The sequence below is a fragment of the Staurois parvus genome, unplaced genomic scaffold (assembly GCF_062004578.1).
Source record: "Staurois parvus isolate SC_StPar_1 unplaced genomic scaffold, SC_StPar_1.0 ptg000446l, whole genome shotgun sequence".
NCBI classification, from domain to species: Eukaryota; Metazoa; Chordata; class Amphibia; order Anura; family Ranidae; genus Staurois; species Staurois parvus.
The window spans coordinates 2,156,512-2,174,684 of NW_028318242.1; the positions used below are offsets into that span (position 1 = coordinate 2,156,512).

General features: G+C 41.1%; 1 protein-coding gene across 2 annotated transcripts in view; it reads right to left on the bottom strand.

The window, feature by feature from the left end:
- Nucleotides 1–18,173, bottom strand: part of GAS6 (growth arrest specific 6) — a 98,210-nt gene that overhangs the window by 54,559 nt on the left and 25,478 nt on the right. For both annotated transcript variants that reach the window (XM_089688120.1, XM_089688119.1), the window contains exon 4: nt 12,611–12,673. In XM_089688120.1, the coding sequence (XP_089544246.1) occupies nt 12,611–12,673 (63 nt within the window). The remainder of the gene's footprint in view (nt 1–12,610; nt 12,674–18,173) is intronic.

The window sequence follows — 18,173 nt, forward strand, 5'->3', positions numbered from 1 at the left end:
GTTTTTTTGCCAAAGTCCTGAACTCAACTCAAAAAAAGCCTGTGTGTCCATGTACAAATAGGCTTTTTTACCCGGAGCTGCCGAATTTAGAGGCAGTTAAACATTATGCTCCTGAACGCAGAAGAATCATGCTCAGGAGAGGAACGTTTTGACCATAAAACTCTAAAAGTGGCAAAAACGGGTGTAAAGCGTTTAAAATGATAGTTGCATTTAGTGCTTGGACGTTTATTCATGTTAATGGAAAATACTCCTGCCAATCAAATGAATAAATGTCCAAGCACTAAATGTGGGTAAATGCAGCTAAACACGGTACCACATTTACACGCGTTTAGTGTTTTTCTGCTGCCAGAAGAGCTGTGCATGAGGCCTAAGAAAGACCAACTGTAGACTGTAATCAGAGAGGAAATGTAGGAAGAAAGGAAAGCATGGAGGCAGTGTAAATAAGGAAAAGTGCCAGAATGATCAAGCCAGAGCATCATCACACCTACCTGTACTTATTTAAGTATAGGTTTATTGTTTTAGGCCTCTTAGGTACAAAGATGCCTAAAAATGCTATGTGTTTAAGCATCCAGGCATTTTTTTACTGATCTAAATGCAGCATGTTGCTTTAAAGGGCATGTACTCACAGATGTGTAAATGCGTATAGGTCAGTAAAAAAAAAAAAAAACAAAAAAAAACAACATCTGCATTGCTGGAAAGTATTTTACATGCATGCAACACACCCCAAGGGCAGCTAGATGAAATTTTATGTGCATGTACACGTACTTACTAACAGCCTGTCCTTGCGCTTTTAGGCAGAAATTTTCTGCCAGGAACCGAATATTAACACATCAGTACCATGTGCAAGTATTCTTGAGTAAGGAGTTGGCTCAAGCAAAATAACTACATTTTATTTTATCTTTTTTTCCCCAAAATTTACCAGAAAAATGATCTCACCAATCATCAGGTTATTCATCCTCCAATCCTGACAAATAAATACGGGAGCTCTTCTGTGGGTTTATTTTTTTAAAAAAGGTGCTTTTAATGGCTAGAAACTTTGAAAACAACATCAATATTGAGGCCTCAATATACACTATGGTGTCCATTTATGAACCAGCGATAAATGATCGCTGCTCAGTTCTCCGGCATTCTTTCTGAAGCAGTTCTCTGAACGAAGGGAGAACGGTCTCCAAACGCTGGAGAACGGTCTACAAACGGTGGAAAACGGCTGATTTTACTATAATCTCGCGAGATTACAGTAAAAGATCAGTTTACTAAGCAGACGTAAATTATCTCTGCTTAGTTTGCGGTCCCTCCAATTCTCCAGCTCTGGGCTGGAGAATCTGCAGGGAGAACACAGATCTCCAGTGAAGAGCTTAACAGTTCTGCACTGATCTCCTGAGTGTCAAACTGAATGACCAGAGAATAGCTGCGATCCTCTGAATTGCAGCTATTTTCTGTGTCATAAACGGACACCTATATTGCCAAAAGTATTGGGACACCTGCCTTTCCACACACATGAACTTTAATGGCATCCCAGTCTTAGTCTGTAGGGTTCAATATTGAGTTGGCCCACCCTTTGCAGCTATAACAGCTTCAATTCCTCTGGGAAGGCTGTCCACAAGGTTTTGCAAGGACACAGGGCCCCAAGATCCCCTATTGCCCGGGGGCCCCATGAGTTGTCAGTCCGCCCCTGAGCATGTCTATGGGAATATTTTTGTGAGGTCAGGCACTGATGTCGAACGAGAAGGCCTGGCTTACAGTCTCCGCTCTAATTCATCCCAAAGGTGTTCTATCTGGGTTAAGGTCAGAATTCTGTGCAGGTCAGTCAAGTTCCTCCACCCCAAACTCCCTCCTCCATGATTTATGGACCTTGCTTTGTGCACTGCTGCGCAGTCATGTTGGAACAGCAAGGTGCCATCCCCAAACTGTTCTCACAAAGTTGGGAGCATAAAATTAACCAAAATGTCTTGGTATGCTGACGCCTTAAGAGTTCCCTTCACTGGAACTAAGGGGCCAAGCCCAAACCCTGATAACAACCCCCACACCATAATCCCCCCTCCACCAAACTTTACACTTGGCACAATGCAGTCAGGCAAGTACCGTTCTCCTGGCAACCGCCAAGCCCAGCCACGTCCATCGGATTCCCAGACAGAAAAGCATGATTCGTCACTAAAGAGAACACATCTCCACTGCTCTAGAGTCCAGTGGCAGCGTGCTTTACACCACTGCATCCAACACTTTGCATTGCACTTGGTGATGTAAGGCTTGGATGCAGCTACCTCGGCCATGGAAACCCATTCCATGAAGCTGTGTGGCCTTCAGTTTAACACAACAGTGCATAGAGAAAGTTTGGAGGTCTTTAACTACCGACTCTGCAGACAGCCGACGACTTCTGCACACTGTGCACTTCAGCATGTGCTGACCCAGCTCTGTCATTGTATGTGGCCTACCACTGCATGGCTGAGTTACTGTTGTTCCCAGTTGCTTCCACTTTGTTATAACACCACTAACAGATGACCGTGAAATGTTTAGTAGCAAGGAAATTTCCCGGATGGACTACTTGCACAGGTGGCAACCAATCACAGTACCACCCTTGAATTCAATGAGCTCCTGAGAGCAACTCATTCTTTTACAAATGTTTGTAGAAGCAGTCTGCATGCCTAGGTGCTTGATTTTATACACCTGTGGCCATGGAAGTGATTGGAACACCTGAATCCAATGATTTGGAGCAATGTCCCAATACTTTTGGCAATATAGTGTACATTTTGGATCCTGGGCTTACTTACTGCCCCATTCTATTCTCAAATTCTTCTTATGATGTCTTACAGCAACCTTTTATTACCACAGAGAGCACTAAGTCCTCTATAACAGAGCTGCTCAGGTAGGTTACATAGCTTAAAGAAAGCACAATGATACCACCCCATGCAGCTCCCGTGCTTGGTCATGTGATATCAGAATTCATAACTAACTGCAGAAGACCATGGAGAAGCTAAACTGTTCTCTGCGCCAGCCATGGAAGATCCTTTGACAGATGTTGCACACCAAACATTATGTGTTCTCTGCAGGGCAGAAAACTTATGCCTTATAAACCAGCCTGAGCCCCCTAAAACAAGAGTTTGGTTGCAGCTACGAGCGCTGTGACCATGGTTTCCAAGCCACTAATCAAAACTTTTCAAAACATGTTGGAATTCTACTTTATTAACAACTACCTGCTGTTGCCAGAACCCAATGACTTGTTGAATGAACAGGTTATTTAAAAATGCCCGTCTGAATCTGACATTTCTTTTCCTCTCTGTAATCCAGATGCTAATTAAACCACCCACTCTGCTTCTCCGCAGCCCATCCTTTCCTCTGGAATGACCTACCCCAACCTGTCCAGTCATCTCCTACTCTGTCCATCTTTAGAAGAACCCTGAAAACTCATCTCTTCTGGGAAGCCCATTCCACCTCCAGCTTAAAAATGTACTACCGTCTTTCTTCACAAGCTCTTCCCTCTGTTATTAACCCTTGTACCACTCTTCCTACATTTAGATCGGAAGCTTCCGTGAGACAAGCCCTACTAATCCTCTTGCATCAAATTGTCTCCCTTAATTTTGCAAAGTGTTGCATAAACTGTTGGTTTTATAGAAGTCCTGAATAATAATAATAATCTTTAATCAAGTCCCTAAACAAGACAAAGAAAAGTCAGGAGCTTGCCAATGCACACAAGAAAATTTCTACAAAAAAAGACAGCATTACAGAGAGTAAGAAAACATCTTACAGAATCAGTTTTCAATTTTTAGCTATGCCCAAGGACATAATTAATCGCTCAAAAGTGTAAACGCATGCAGAGAAATGATTTAAACTGTGCTTCAGGCCCCCTACCATTTACAATTCTGCCCCCCACCGCAATATGTTAGCAGAGCAGTCTGGATGTCACTGTCAGATATATATAAAGTCTGGCTGAATTTGTATCAAACTCAAGTAATCATGCAGTACAAACCAACAAGATTAGCTGCAAAGATATTGCATAAATTTTAACAGTTGATTTCAACATGGATACATTGTAAGGGTTCCAAAAACTGAAGCCACCCAGAGATTCCTGTAAACACAGTCTTTTATGGAAAATAGCAAGATATATTTATTACACATACACACAAAATAGACTGATCACCTTTTTATTTTTATTGTACAAATGAACAATTGACTGGGCAAAGAGCCAGAAATGCTTTCACTGCTGGGAAGCTGTTAACTGTTTGTAATGCAGCAGATCTAATAGACTATTCAGGAAAGTAGTCACAACAGAGCATGCAGAAGCTTTTTAACCACTTGCCCTCCTGAGGATTTACCGCTCTTCCCGACCAGGCCATTTTTTTGCATTACAGAGCTGCGTTACTTTAACTGACAATTGCACGGTCATGCAACGCTGCACCCAAATGAAGTTTACGTCTTTTTTCCCCCACAAATTGAGCTTTCTTTTGGTTGTATTTGATAGCCTGAGCATTTTTTATTTTTTGTGCTTTAAAAAAAAAAAAAAAATACTGAAAATTTTGAGAAAGACACTATATTTTTGACTTTCTGCTATTAAGCCTAGATTCTCTTATATACACAGAATATAACTGGATACTAACACTTATAGCAGCGGTTCTCAACCTGGGGGTCGCGACCCCTTTGGGGGTCGAACGACGCTTCCACAGTTGTCGCCTAAGACCATCGGAAAACCCATATTTCCGATGGTCTTAGGAACCGAGACACCGCTCCTCGCCGCCGCCACCGCCGTCTCCAGGTGTGGGCGGGATGACATGCCGCCCCTGTCATCTGGACACACCTCGAGATCAATCCTCGCCTGTGATTGGCCGCCGGCACTGTAGCTCAGGAGAGGCACACAGGCGGCCAATCACCGGCAAAGAGGTGGAGCTTGGAGAGGAGGAGCCGAGCGGCACTGCAAAGATCGAGCGAGTGAAGAGGAGGAGAGCGGCCGGAGAAGGAAGACATCTGACAGGTAAGTGTTGGTACCATGGGAGAGGGAGGGAGCGAGCGAGCCCAGGCTGGAGCAGGGGTCTGCAAGGTAAGTATCATTGGTGTCAGTGGGAATAGTGCCCCATCATTGGTGTCACTAATACCAATGATGGGGCACTATTCCTCCCACTGACACCAACGATGGGACACTATTCCTCCCACTGACACCAACGATGGGGCACTATTCCTCCCACTGACACCAACGATGGGGCACTATTCCTCCCACTGATACCAATGATGGGGCACTATTCCCCCCACTGACACCAATGATGGGGCACTATTCCTCCCACTAATACTAATGATGGGGCACTATTCCTCCCACTGACACCAACGATGGGACACTATTCCTCCCACTGACACCAATGATGGGGAACTATTCCTCCCACTGACACCAATGATGGGGCACTATTCCTCCCACTGACACCAACGATGGGACACTATTCCTCCCACTGATACCAATGATGGGGCACTATTCCTCCCCCCACCGACACCAAGGATGGGGCACTATTCCTCCCCCCACCGACACCAAGGATGGGGCACTATTCCTCCCCCCACCGACACCAAGGATGGGGCACTATTCCTCCCCCCACTGACACCAAGGATGGGGCACTATTCCTCCCCCCACTGACACCAAGGATGGGGCACTATTCCTCCTCCCACTTATACCAATGATGGGGCACTATTCCTCCCACTGACATCAATGATGGGGCACTATTCCTCCCACTGACACCAATGATGGGGCACTATTCCTCCCACTGATACCAATGATGGGACACTATTCCCCCCCACTGATACCAATGATGGGGCACTATTCCTCCCACTGATACCAATGATGGGGCACTATTCCTCCCACTGACACCAATGATGGGGCACTATTCCTCCCACTGATACCAATGATGGGGCACTATTCCTCCCACTGACACCAATGATGGGGCACTATTCCTCCCACTGATACCAATGATGGGGCACTATTCCTCCCACTGACACCAATGACGAGGCACTATTCCTCCCACTGACACCAATGACGGGGCACTATTCCTCCCACTGACACCAATGACGGGGCACTATTCCTCCCACTGACACCAATGACGGGGCACTATTCCTCCCACTGATACCAATGACGGGGCACTATTCCTCCCACTGACACCAATGACGTGGCACTATTCCTCCTACTGCAAAATTACAGTTATGAAGTAGCAACGAAAATAATTTTATGGTTGGGGGTCACCACAACATGAGGAACTGTATTAAGGGGTCGCGGCGTTAGAAAGGTTGAGAACCACTGACTTATAGGTAAAGTTGATCCAGGGAATATCCGATTGCCTCTCAGGGGATCAGGAAGGAATTTTTTTCCCAGCAGGAGCAAATCGGATCATAATTTGTTGGGATTTTTTTTGCCTTCCTCTGGATCAACTGTCGGCATAGGATTATAACTTTTTTTTTTTTCTGTGGTTGAACTGAATGGACTTTTTGTCTTTTTTCAGCAAGACTAACTATGTAACTATATGTAACTATGTAATGGCAGCGATCAGCGACTTATAGCGCGACTGCAGCAGGCATTCTGACACCAGTGGGAGAACTGACTTGGTGTCACTGACATCCCCAGTAACACAAATACAATGATCAGTGCTAAAAAAAAGCACTGACACTGCACGAATGGCATTAGGCAGGAAGGGGTTAACATGAGGGTCGATCAAAGGGTTAACCGTGTGCGGTTTTTTTTTGTGTCTGTGTGCTCCACTGTAAGTACACTGCTTTGCATGGCTGTGCTGTGCACAGCCATCCAAAGAAGTGTGCATGAGCTGAAAGGGAGAACTGTGTTGTTTACAAACAGTTCTCCTCCCCGTCAGAGATGCTCGGCAATCACCGGCACCAGCGAGTAATCACCGACCGGGACCCGGTGATTGACAGCCGAGGCCGCGAATGGAAGTGGGGCATGCGTGTGCCCCCTACCCGGAAATGCAAAATCACGTATATATGCACGTGATTTTGCACACCTGTGCTGCCCTGTAGCAGTATTTCTGCTATAGGGCAGTCGGGAAGCGGTTAAGGTAAAACACTGCACAACACATACTATTGTTCGTTCTAACTAATATAGTCAGAGGTGAGTAATCCAGATAATTCAAATACACCACTAAAAATATCACTAAATGTTTACATCAATAACATACAATGGGAGGGAGTCCTGCCTGTACAAGCTTACTGTCTAGAGGGATAAAGTGTAGAAACAAAAAGGCATGGGAATGTATACACTTTATATAAACATATATGGGAGGAGAAAGCACAACATGGTAAGCAGTGCCTAATAAAAATATTTGCTTGCGGGAAGATAAAGATTAAAAGGTGCCCTTCATAGGTTTGCAGAAACTAAGGCTACATTTACACCTGTATTTCTACTTGACAGTATGGAGGATGTGATAAAATCAGTGGGGATCCTGGTGATTAGAAGCGGGAGGCAGCCCCACTGAATGCAATGTGAGGCTGCCGTCTACAGCAGCTAATTGCAGCCACTCACATCTCTATGTGCAGACTGTCTGCGTCCAGAGCTGATCCCTCGCAGGTATGTTGTTGCCACACTGCGATTACCTGCGAGTTGCTGCAATTAGCTGCAGGAGCCGACAGCCTCCCATTGCTTTCAATGTATGAACGTGGACTAATAGGGAATATCAGAGAAAAGGGAAAGCAAGCAGAAACTTCTGAAAGAGTGTAATGCAGTAAATAGAGTGAAGTAGAAAAGAAAGTGACTTTAAGAGTGGAGTAATATCTGAACATTTTCAAAATAAATGTATGGTGAAGCCAGACAGAAGAAAACGTTGTTAAAATGGTAAATCAGATTAATAAGGTGCAGTAGTTTGAAAGGACATGGGACCCTTGGGCTAAATATAAGAATATCTATTTGAATCCGTCCCCAGTGCTGCCCTCACCTTCCCACTGAGTTGCCTAGGTCTACCTCATCCCCCCTTTTTCATCCTGTCTTTTCCTTTTTCTTGCCCCCCACTCTTTGGGATTACTTGCTCTTTTATATACTACTACCTTACATTTTTCTGATATAGGCTGTGTCATGAGGTTACCCTGCTTTCAAATATTATGTTTAATGATACGTTTTGTTTGTTTTTCTTGCAATTGCTACAACAATGCTTTTCTTTCGTTTGGAGATTATCTAATGTCAAAATCAGAAATATATTTCAACTGATACTATATGTGATAACATACCCTCTACGTTTTCTATGGTTTTGAATTGAAATAAATGATCTTTATGCTAGCGGCCAGTGATTGTTCGATTTTTATTTTTTTCTCTCCAATAAACATATTGCAAGAGAACAATCAAATATTAGCCCTAAAAAACTAGCTGGGGCAGCAGAGGGTATTTGGGTTAATCAACAGTACTTGTTTAAGAAGAGGATAGAAAAGGACAACTTTTGTTTTACTCATATTTTAAGGAAGTGAAAAGCACACAAATGAGACAACTACTGGGCATGAACACAAGATAGAAAAATGAAACTACTGTACATATATGGATTTATAATATGTATACCGAATAGTGGCACTACATATCTGCTTAAAAAATTCAAGGCAAGTACAGAATGAAATCCTTATTTAATGTAAAGGAATCTATAGTGTTTTTGTACTTATTTTCTTTACTATATTCAAGACTAAATAATAATAATAGTAATTATTATGAAAAAAAAAAGATGCATCTCACCATTTTTCCTGCCTCTGAAATGAAACAGACACAGCTCTTTAGGAATAACAATTTTCTATAAACATTTACTTAAAATTAAAAAAAAAAAAATGTAACAACCCCAATATTTTCCTTCTACCTCTTGCCCTCCAGAAGATTTACCCCCCTTTCCTGACCAGGCCATTTTTTGCAATACAGCACTGCATTACTTTAACTGATAATTGCGCAGTCATGCAATGCTGTACCCAATTAAATTTATGTCCTTATTTTCCACCCACAAATAGAGCTTTCTTTTGGGGTTATTTGATCACTTCTACATTTTTTTATGCTATAAAACATAAAAAAAAAAACCTGACAATTTAGAATATATATATATATATATATATATATATATATATATATATACACACACACACACATACACACACATACACATGCACATACATACATACATACACACATATATATACACACACACACACATACACACGAAGCTCGAAAAATTTGAATATCGTGCAAAAGTTCATTTATTTCAGTAATGCAACTTAAAAGGTGAAACTAATATATGAGATAGACTCATTACATGCAAAGCAAGATAGTTCAAACCGTGATTTGTCACCATTGTGATGATTATGGCTTACAGCTCATGAAAACCCCAAATCCACAATCTCAGAAAACTTGAATATTGTGAAAAGGTGCAATATTCTCAGCTCAAAGTGTCCCACTCTAATCAGCTAATTAAGCCATAACACCTACAACCTCAGAAGTGTCTTACCTGGGCTAAAGAAAAACAGACCTGGTCTGTTGTTCAGCGGTCCAAAGTCCTCTTTTCTGATGAGAGCAACTTTTGCATCTCATTTGGAAACCAAGGACCCAGAGTATGGAGGAAGAATGGAGAGGCACACACTGCAAGATGCTTGAAGTCCAGTGTGAAGTTTCCACAGTCTGTGTTGATTTGGGGAGCCATTTGCATTACTGAAATAAATGAACTTTTGCATCGAGTTTCACCTTTCACCTGTGTGTGTGTATATATATATATATATATATATATATATATATATATATATATATATATATATGAATGACTTTTTGCTATAAAACATATCCAATAAAAACATTTAAAAAATAAAATTTCTTCATAAATTTAGGCCAAAATGTATTCTGTTACATGTCGTTGCAATTAAATAACCCCAATAAGTGTATATTAGTTGGTTTACTTGAAAGATATAGTGTCTACAAATGGCGGTATATTTACTGGAATTTTTTTATACTAGTAATGGCAGCGATCAGCGACTTATAGCGGGACTGCGGCGGGCATTCTGACACTGGGGGGAACTGCCACTGACACTAATACAGTGATCAGTGGTAAGCAACGGCACTGTACTAATGATACTGGATAGGAAAGGGTTAACATCTGGGGCGAATATGGGCTGTGTGCTGCGTGTGTGTTTTACTTGGGAGACATGCTGCTTTGTATCTCTTTGCTGTGCAGAGAGACACAAAGAAGCATGTCTATGCTGACAAGAGAAAGATCTGTGTTGTATACACACAGATCTCTCCCCTCTCAGCCCTTCCGATGATTACAGAATCCCGGCCGGGAATCGCCAGCCGGGAACCAGTGATTGACATATCCAGCAGCCAATAATGGCGCGCGTGCCCCCTATCTGGAAATGCAAAACCACAAATATTTATGTGATTTTGCGCAGTGGAGCCACCCTGTAGCAGTATATCTGCTATGGGGCGGCTCTTAAGTGGTTAATATTAAAAGTGTTTTTTGTCGGTATTATTGTAAAACTACAAACATCTGTAGCATCTGTGAGGAAAGGAGTGCGGAGGGTATGACGGTGGGCAATATTGCAGGTAGGAATTTAGAGGGTAGGATGGCAGGCAGTCTGTGCAGGGGAAGAGTGCTTAAGATATGATTGCTAATGCTTTAACTCACAAATAGTGGTTACTGATATTTCCATAATTTGCACCAAAGCCCCAAAAAATCCATACAGGTGACCGACAGAGGCAGAAAAGGGTGCCACATAATGCATTTAACACCCATTCAAAAAACTGACTGAATTAGCATTAAGAGATTTAGGATCTATGCAAATGGTTTTACAGTGTAAGAACAGAGGTCAAAATCCATGCCTGGGAACCAGGCCAGGTGAAATTTTAATATTAATTGTAAGTCAGTGGAATCGAGTTAAATTGGAAACACCGAAATTGAAGCAGGTATTATCAGGTATCATAGTGTTCATGAACAATGGAGGAAATATGGGACACCTAACAGAAGTGGCATCAGCAAAAGAGACACATCCCACTGGCTGTAAGTTTTGCCTCTTGTGCTAATTTTTATTTATTTTGTCTACATATAGAAGTTTTTCTGAGGTCCCTATTCACACAAAGGATCCAATCAGGTCCGCCTGTCAGTTTTTCAGGCGAACCGGATTGGAAATTTCAATTTACTTCTATGAAGCGACAGGTGTAAATGAGCTTGTGTCCGTGTACACCCCCATCCCCAATCTGGTCTGGTATGCTAAAAGAAAAAAAACCGAAGGGGATCCATCCTCCTCCATCTAGGCGGATTGGATGGAAGGGCAGCCGAGTGTAAAGGGGCAGCAGAGTCCATTTACTCCTGGCCACCCATACAGCAGGGCGGGCTGTGTCCTTGTCATCTGTCCCACTCTGCTTCAATCAGTGGACAGATACCCCGTTGATCATAACAGAGTCCACCCCGTGTAAAAGGGGCTTAATTCAAGAGGGCAGCATCAATACTTTTAACGCTAAAATCTTTGTTTTAAAGGGTATTTAGGATAGCCCACAAAAACGGATATTTCAATCTTTGATAGCTGCTAAACCTTGAGGCAGTATTTTAGATTTCTCAAGGAATCTCAAGAGCTCTTTTCTAGGCTCCTGGATCTATACACCTCCTGTGGCCATTACAAAGAAAAAAAGGGTTCTACTTTCTCGGTTGTATTTTTCAATTTATCTTTAGATTCTAGATATAAACATGCAAAAACAGTTGGGCTCTACTTTTAACTAAAATACCACTTTTAGGTGAAACAACTATTTAACATACTGAAGCTTACTGTAATAATATGTCCAACGTCTGTGTTTGCACATTTACACTTAAGATCTTGTAAGGTTTCACATTATATATGGTTTCAGATTTGTCAGTGATCAGTGCAGCACAACCATCAGTTTATTAGTATTATACAGGATTTATATAGCGCCAACAGTTTGCGCAGCACATTACAATATAAGGGAGACAGTACAATTACAATACATTTCAGTACAGAAGGAACATGATGGCCCTGCTCGTGGAGCTTACAATCTAAAGGAAGGCCAATGAACAGTATACAGTGTAACCTGAACACAACACTTGTGGACACCCCCCCACTCCCCAACTCTGGGAGTAAAAAACAAAAAAACACAACATTTAATATTCAAACTGTATTGTGCTAGTGAAAAGCTGGCACCATGTAAGGTATAGTCATGTGCAGTAAACAAGTGCAGATTGGAAGGCTTTATCTTGCAGCTGTGTAGTGAGTTTCGGGAAAAGGAGGAAGGAACTGGTTATTCAGTACGGAATGTCAGATATTTGCTGATTGAGCTTTTACAACTGCAATACCAAGCAGATTCCAATATCAACAAAATATCTCACACAAGTGAGGACTTACTTGTTAAATAAATTATGAATAAAGTGCTAGTCACTTGCCAGTTCTCAGTTATAAACACTGTGCTCATTGGAGCTGCTTCCGTTTCACACTAAAACACGAGTACGTCATTGTTATGTGAAGAACAGATAAGCGAGCCTGAGAAAAATATTGGTGGAATATTTATATAATGCTGTGGCTCATTTGTAATGTGAAAACAGGACAATTCTGCATCCAAAAAACAGATATCAGACATTTATTGTGCTAAATAAAGTTGTACAGAGACGTCACAAAGACTACTTACTATGTATACAGGTAGAGAGACCAGGATCTTTTCTTTCTGGAAACCAGTACCTACGAATGCATTCTAGAGAAGAGAGGATATGCATTAAAGTTACAAATATTAGCTGCAGTTTTAAAACATTCTTTGTTTTTCAGTGAGTGGAGCAGAACCATCATCTGTTTTTTTTTTACCAGCTGCATACTCATTAGGCAGATTTTTTTTGTTATTTTCTGTCTCTGGGGCAAAAGGTAAGTAGAGCAGGAAGTGATGGGAAATCTCTCCAAAGAGGACAAAGCTAGCAATATTTTTAGTGGGGGAAGGATAGAGCTGTGAAATTCTTTTTGCATTCTTTAATATTCTGCCCATGTGTTTTTTTTCCATAGGGAGAAAGAATAGGCAGCACAGTGGCTAAGTTTTTAGCGCTCCTGCCTAGCAGCACTAGGGTTGTTGTTTCAAAGCTGAACCATAGCACTAACTGCACGGAGCTTTCATGTTCTCCCTGTGCCTGCGTGGGTTTCCACCAGGTACTCCGGTTTCCTCCCACACTCCAAAGACATGCTGGTAGGTTAAGGTTGAACTTTACTGAGAAAATGAAGTCTTGCTAGATCACTTCAGGCTGGCCTCTTTTGTAGGTATAACTATGTAAAACTTTAAAAATGAATGCCTATACTGTTTAAAATCCAACAAAACACTGTCTCACCCTGCTCTGCACATGCTCAGTTGCTCTCCACTTTTAGGCATTTTTAGGCACTGTGCTGAGATTGTAGAGGCCAATCTGCTGACAGTCTAAATTTTAAAGAGGAACTAACAGGAATGCTAACGGTCACATTTGCTTGTATTCTCAACCAAACTGTCAAACCATCAAACGACCGGTGTTATAACTGATTATACAGTTAGGTCCGTATATATTTGGACACAGGCACAATATTAGTTTATTTCAGGAATTTACCAAAACATATTCAAGCTATAGTTCTATAATGGACATGGGCTGAAAGTGCACACTCAGGTTTAATTTGAGTGCATATACATCCAAATTGGAGGAAGGGTTTAGGAATTACAGCTCTTAAGAGTAGCCACCCCCCCTTTTTCAAGGGACCAAAAGTAATTGGACAAATGAATATAATCATAAATAAAATGTTCATTTTTAATATTTTGTTGAGAATCCTTTGCTGGCAATGACTGTCTGAAGTCTGGAACCCATGGACATTACCAAAGACTGGGTTTCCTCCTTTTTGATGCTTTGCCAGGCTCTAACTGCAGCTGTCTTCAGTTGTTCTTTGTTTGTGGGTCTTTATGCCTTTAGTTTTGCCTTCAGCAAGTGAAAATGCATGCTCAATGGGTTGAGATCAGGTGATTGACTCGGCCATTGCAGAATATTCCACTTTTCCTTCAAAATCTCCTGGGTTGCTTTTGCCGTGTGTTTTGGATCATTGTCCATCTGTACTGTGAAGAGCCGTCCAATCAACTTTGCTGCATTTGGCTGAATCTGGGCTGACAGTATATCTCTAAACACTGCAGAAATCATCCGGCTGCTTCTATCTTCTGTCACATCATCAATAAACACCAATGACCCAGTGCCACTGGAAGCCATGCATGCCCATGCCATCACACTGCCTCCACCATGTTTTACAGATGACGTTGTGGCTTTGGATCATGAGCTATTCCAAGCCTCTCCACACTTTTTTCCTTCCTGTCGTTCTGGTACAGATTCATCTTAGTTTCATACGTTCAAAGAATGCTTTTCCAGAACTGGTCTGGCTTTTTTAGATGTTTTTTTGCAAAGTATAATCTGGCTTTTCTATTCTTCAGGTTTATAAATGGTTTGCACCTTGTGGTGAACCCTCTGTATTTGCTCTCGTGAAGTCTTCTCTTGACTTTGAGCATAATATGCCCACCTCCTGGAGAGTGTCTTTCAGTTGTCTGGATGTTGTGAATGGGTTTTTCTTTACCATAGAGAGGATCCTGTGATCATCCACCACTGTTGTCTTCTGTGGATGTCCATGCCTTTTTATATTGCTGAGCTCACCAGCGCATTCTACTTTCCTCAGAATATACCAAACTGTTGATTTGGCCACTACTAATGTTGCTGATATCTCTCTGATGGATTTATTTTGTTTTTGAAGCTTTACAATGGCCTGTTTCACTTGCATGGACAGCTCCTTTGAATGCACGATGTAAGTTCACAGCAATAGATTCCAAATGCAAATACCACACTTAGAATTAACTCCAGACCTTTTACCTACTTAACTGATGAAGAAATAACAAAGGAGTAGCCCAACCAGGCCATGAGACAGCCTTTTTTCAATTTTCCAATTACTTTTGGTCCTTTGAAAAAAGGGGGATGGCTACTCTTAAGAGCTGTAATTCCTAAACCCTTCCTCCAATTTGGATGTACATACCCTTAAATTAAACCTGAGAGTGTGCACTTTCAGCCCATAGCCATTATATAACTATAGCTTGAATGTTTTGGTAAACACCTGAAAAAAACTAAAATTGTGCCTGTGTCCAAATATATATGGACCTAACTGTATGTGCAGCACCATGGCAGTTGCAGATCAAACAGATGGCAGCTTTCTTGGCTGAATAGTATAGGATGGTTTAGTTCTGCTTTAACTGCTGCTCAGGGCTATGTGCTTCAACAGAAGCCTCCAGCAAGGAGGAACAAGAACAACGCTGGAGGCAATTTACAGCACACATTAATTTTGGTAGCATAATTATTAATGTGGAATGCATGTTCCTTGGTAAAAAAAAACAACACATTTTCTAATCAATTGTCATAAAGTAAAGTTAATTGGCTCCTGTCTAATTTGGACCTAGTATGTATGAATGTGAGTTAGGGACTGTAAGTTCCTTGAGGGTTCAGGACTGATGTAAATGTATAATAAATATGTAAAGCGCTGCATAAATTGACAGCGCTATATAAGTGCCTATAATAAAAAATAATGAAGGGGAGGGACCTGCCCAGTCCAAGACCGCAATAAAAATCTGACGGCTGTTCAAAACCCTCTCCACTCTATGCAAAACCTGAAAAAGAAAAAGAAAAAGAATAGGAAGAGGAAGAAGAAGAAAAGTAAATTCTAGTGCCAAGCATAAAATGTTCAAAAATATGTGTGGCATCAGATTAAAAAACCCCAAAAATATGATGCCACATCCTCCCCCCCCCCCATCCAATCAGACAAGTGATCCCTGTGACTGTGGGCAGAGGGGAAAACACTCACACAGGACCCAGGAAGATCGTGGATATCACCATGGGAGCACGGACTACTACAGTGATTTCCAGCAGCCCCTCAGGTATAAGATATGCATACTTACATGCCAAGATAGATCAAGTGAGTAATGAATAAATATAATTTGTGAAGTTCAAATTTTAATAACTATACTGAAAGCAAGTTCCATGAAAACATGGGAAAATACAATAGGAACTGCTGTCAGAAAATGTGTCCAACAATAATTTGTATACAAGAAAATATATTAATCAGAAAGTATTACATTACATTTAGAGTTTAAAGTTACCACATTTTTTCCTTCAACATGGTGACCTAGCAAAAACTAATACTTGATTATAACACTAAATTGTAGAAATAAATTGATTTATGATTGATTAAATCCCATATGGGCATATTTTTGTAATATTTTTTTCATGTAAAAGATCAGTAACCTGTGTAATTAAAGCGACTGTAAAGCTTTGTTGTTTGTCATAACAAACATGTAATACTTACCTGCTCTGTCCAATGGTTTTGCACAGAGTAGCCCTGATCCTCCTCTTCTGGGGTCCTGTGCCGGAGCTCTTGTGGGGGGCACTTGTGCATATTCTGCATTTATTCAGACACAGCTGTGGCTCGGCCCCACCCCTTTCTCTCTGCTGAAAGTTTTTCACTGACAGGAGCAGAAGCCAATAGCTCTCCCGTCGATGAGACAGAGGGAAGGGGAGAGGAGCAGCTGCAGGTGTGCGCAGTGCTAGATTGAGATTGGGTTCAAGTATGTGGGTGGGATGGGGGATGTTCTACTCTTAAAGTAGTTTTACCTTAATGAAGAGAATGCATTAAAGTGAAAAAAACCCTTTACCTTTACAACCACTTTAAGATCTGTACTGATCAACCCAAAGTTAAAGTGGGCCTTCACTTAAAAGTGAGAAGTACAGCTCACAGGTACTTGGTCCCATGTCTGCAAGTTTGGCCACTCCCACCCACAATCTCCTGGGACATTTCACACATCCTAGGAGGCAGCGGGACTGATCTGACAGTGCAGTGCGATCTTACACATGCACAGTGGAGAGTCAGCTGTGAAACAACAGGAAATCACAGCCAACTCCCACAGCCAAGGTGGTGGTACCGGGGATCCAAAGACTAGTGAAGAACTGGCCCGGGTGAAGACAACTTTAAACTTCTGGGCTGGCGAGTGTCAGTTTCTTAAAAGTCAGCAGTTACAATATTTGTAGCTACTGAGTTTTTTTTTTTTTTGCTTTTTTTCTTACAAATGATTCTAATTCCTCTTAAACTAGAATCTAAATAGCCAATAAGATTATAACATTTTGTACAAAATCAACACATTCTATTGTCACATCATTGTCTAAATAAGCCTGATAGATGTGAAACGTAGAAAGAGTCTGGGGGAAAAAAACAAAACAAAAAAAAAACAAAAAACAACTTCTTTAAACTTTTAAAAAAATTGCATACCAGAGATAAGAGACCAGAAGGACACAAACTGATGCTTTGATTAATTTCTGCTGAATTCTGCCAATTCAAAATCTATGTTTTAGAAGATTTAGGCAAATTGTGCTCACAATGCAATAACATCTCCAAGTAAATGTGAATAACTATTGTATATGGAGCTAATAAAGTTTTCTACTTCCAGTATAGCCATATTTTAAAAAAATTAACTTTTTTTAGCACTGTTATGGTATCCGGTCTTATAGGACCAAGCTACAGGCTTGTATAGTCCGCTTCTTACTAGGAATCATTATGCCTCAATAATTTAGGTACGGGTCATTTTTTTCTATTAGAAAAGCATGCATGGTCCAGCATACAGTATGCATCTTCTGCTCCAACCTAATCTCAGAGACACATAAGTTAGCTGATGTGTATACTGTGGACTTTAAGGTTAACCATTCCTTTGAATGTACTTTCTAGAACTGGCTTTCTGTGTACCATTGGGGAAATTTCCCTTCCTGTCCGATAGTTACAAGAGAAAGATGAAATCTTCCAAAGTGAGGGTATTTCCCTCTCAGACAGTTGTCCCTAGAATAGGACTGAAGATTTTCCCTCACCTCTTGATCTTGGATCAACTCTAAAATTTTTAGATTTCCCCTAATTTTCTTTTGTGACTATGGACAAAGTACAAATAGAGGGGTGGCCCTCTACAATAGGGACAGCAATACAAATCTTGTTTTTTTTTTAAAAGCCTAAATCATATGGGAAGCTAATATAAACTCAGCTTCTTATATAAAAAGCAGTATATTATGATTTCTGAATACACACAAAGGTTAAAAACAAAACAAAAAATTAATCTTTATGGTTTTGTTTGCCTGGAATTACCTTTTAACTGTACATGTCAAAATACCATCAAATGTAAAAGAATGGTATCT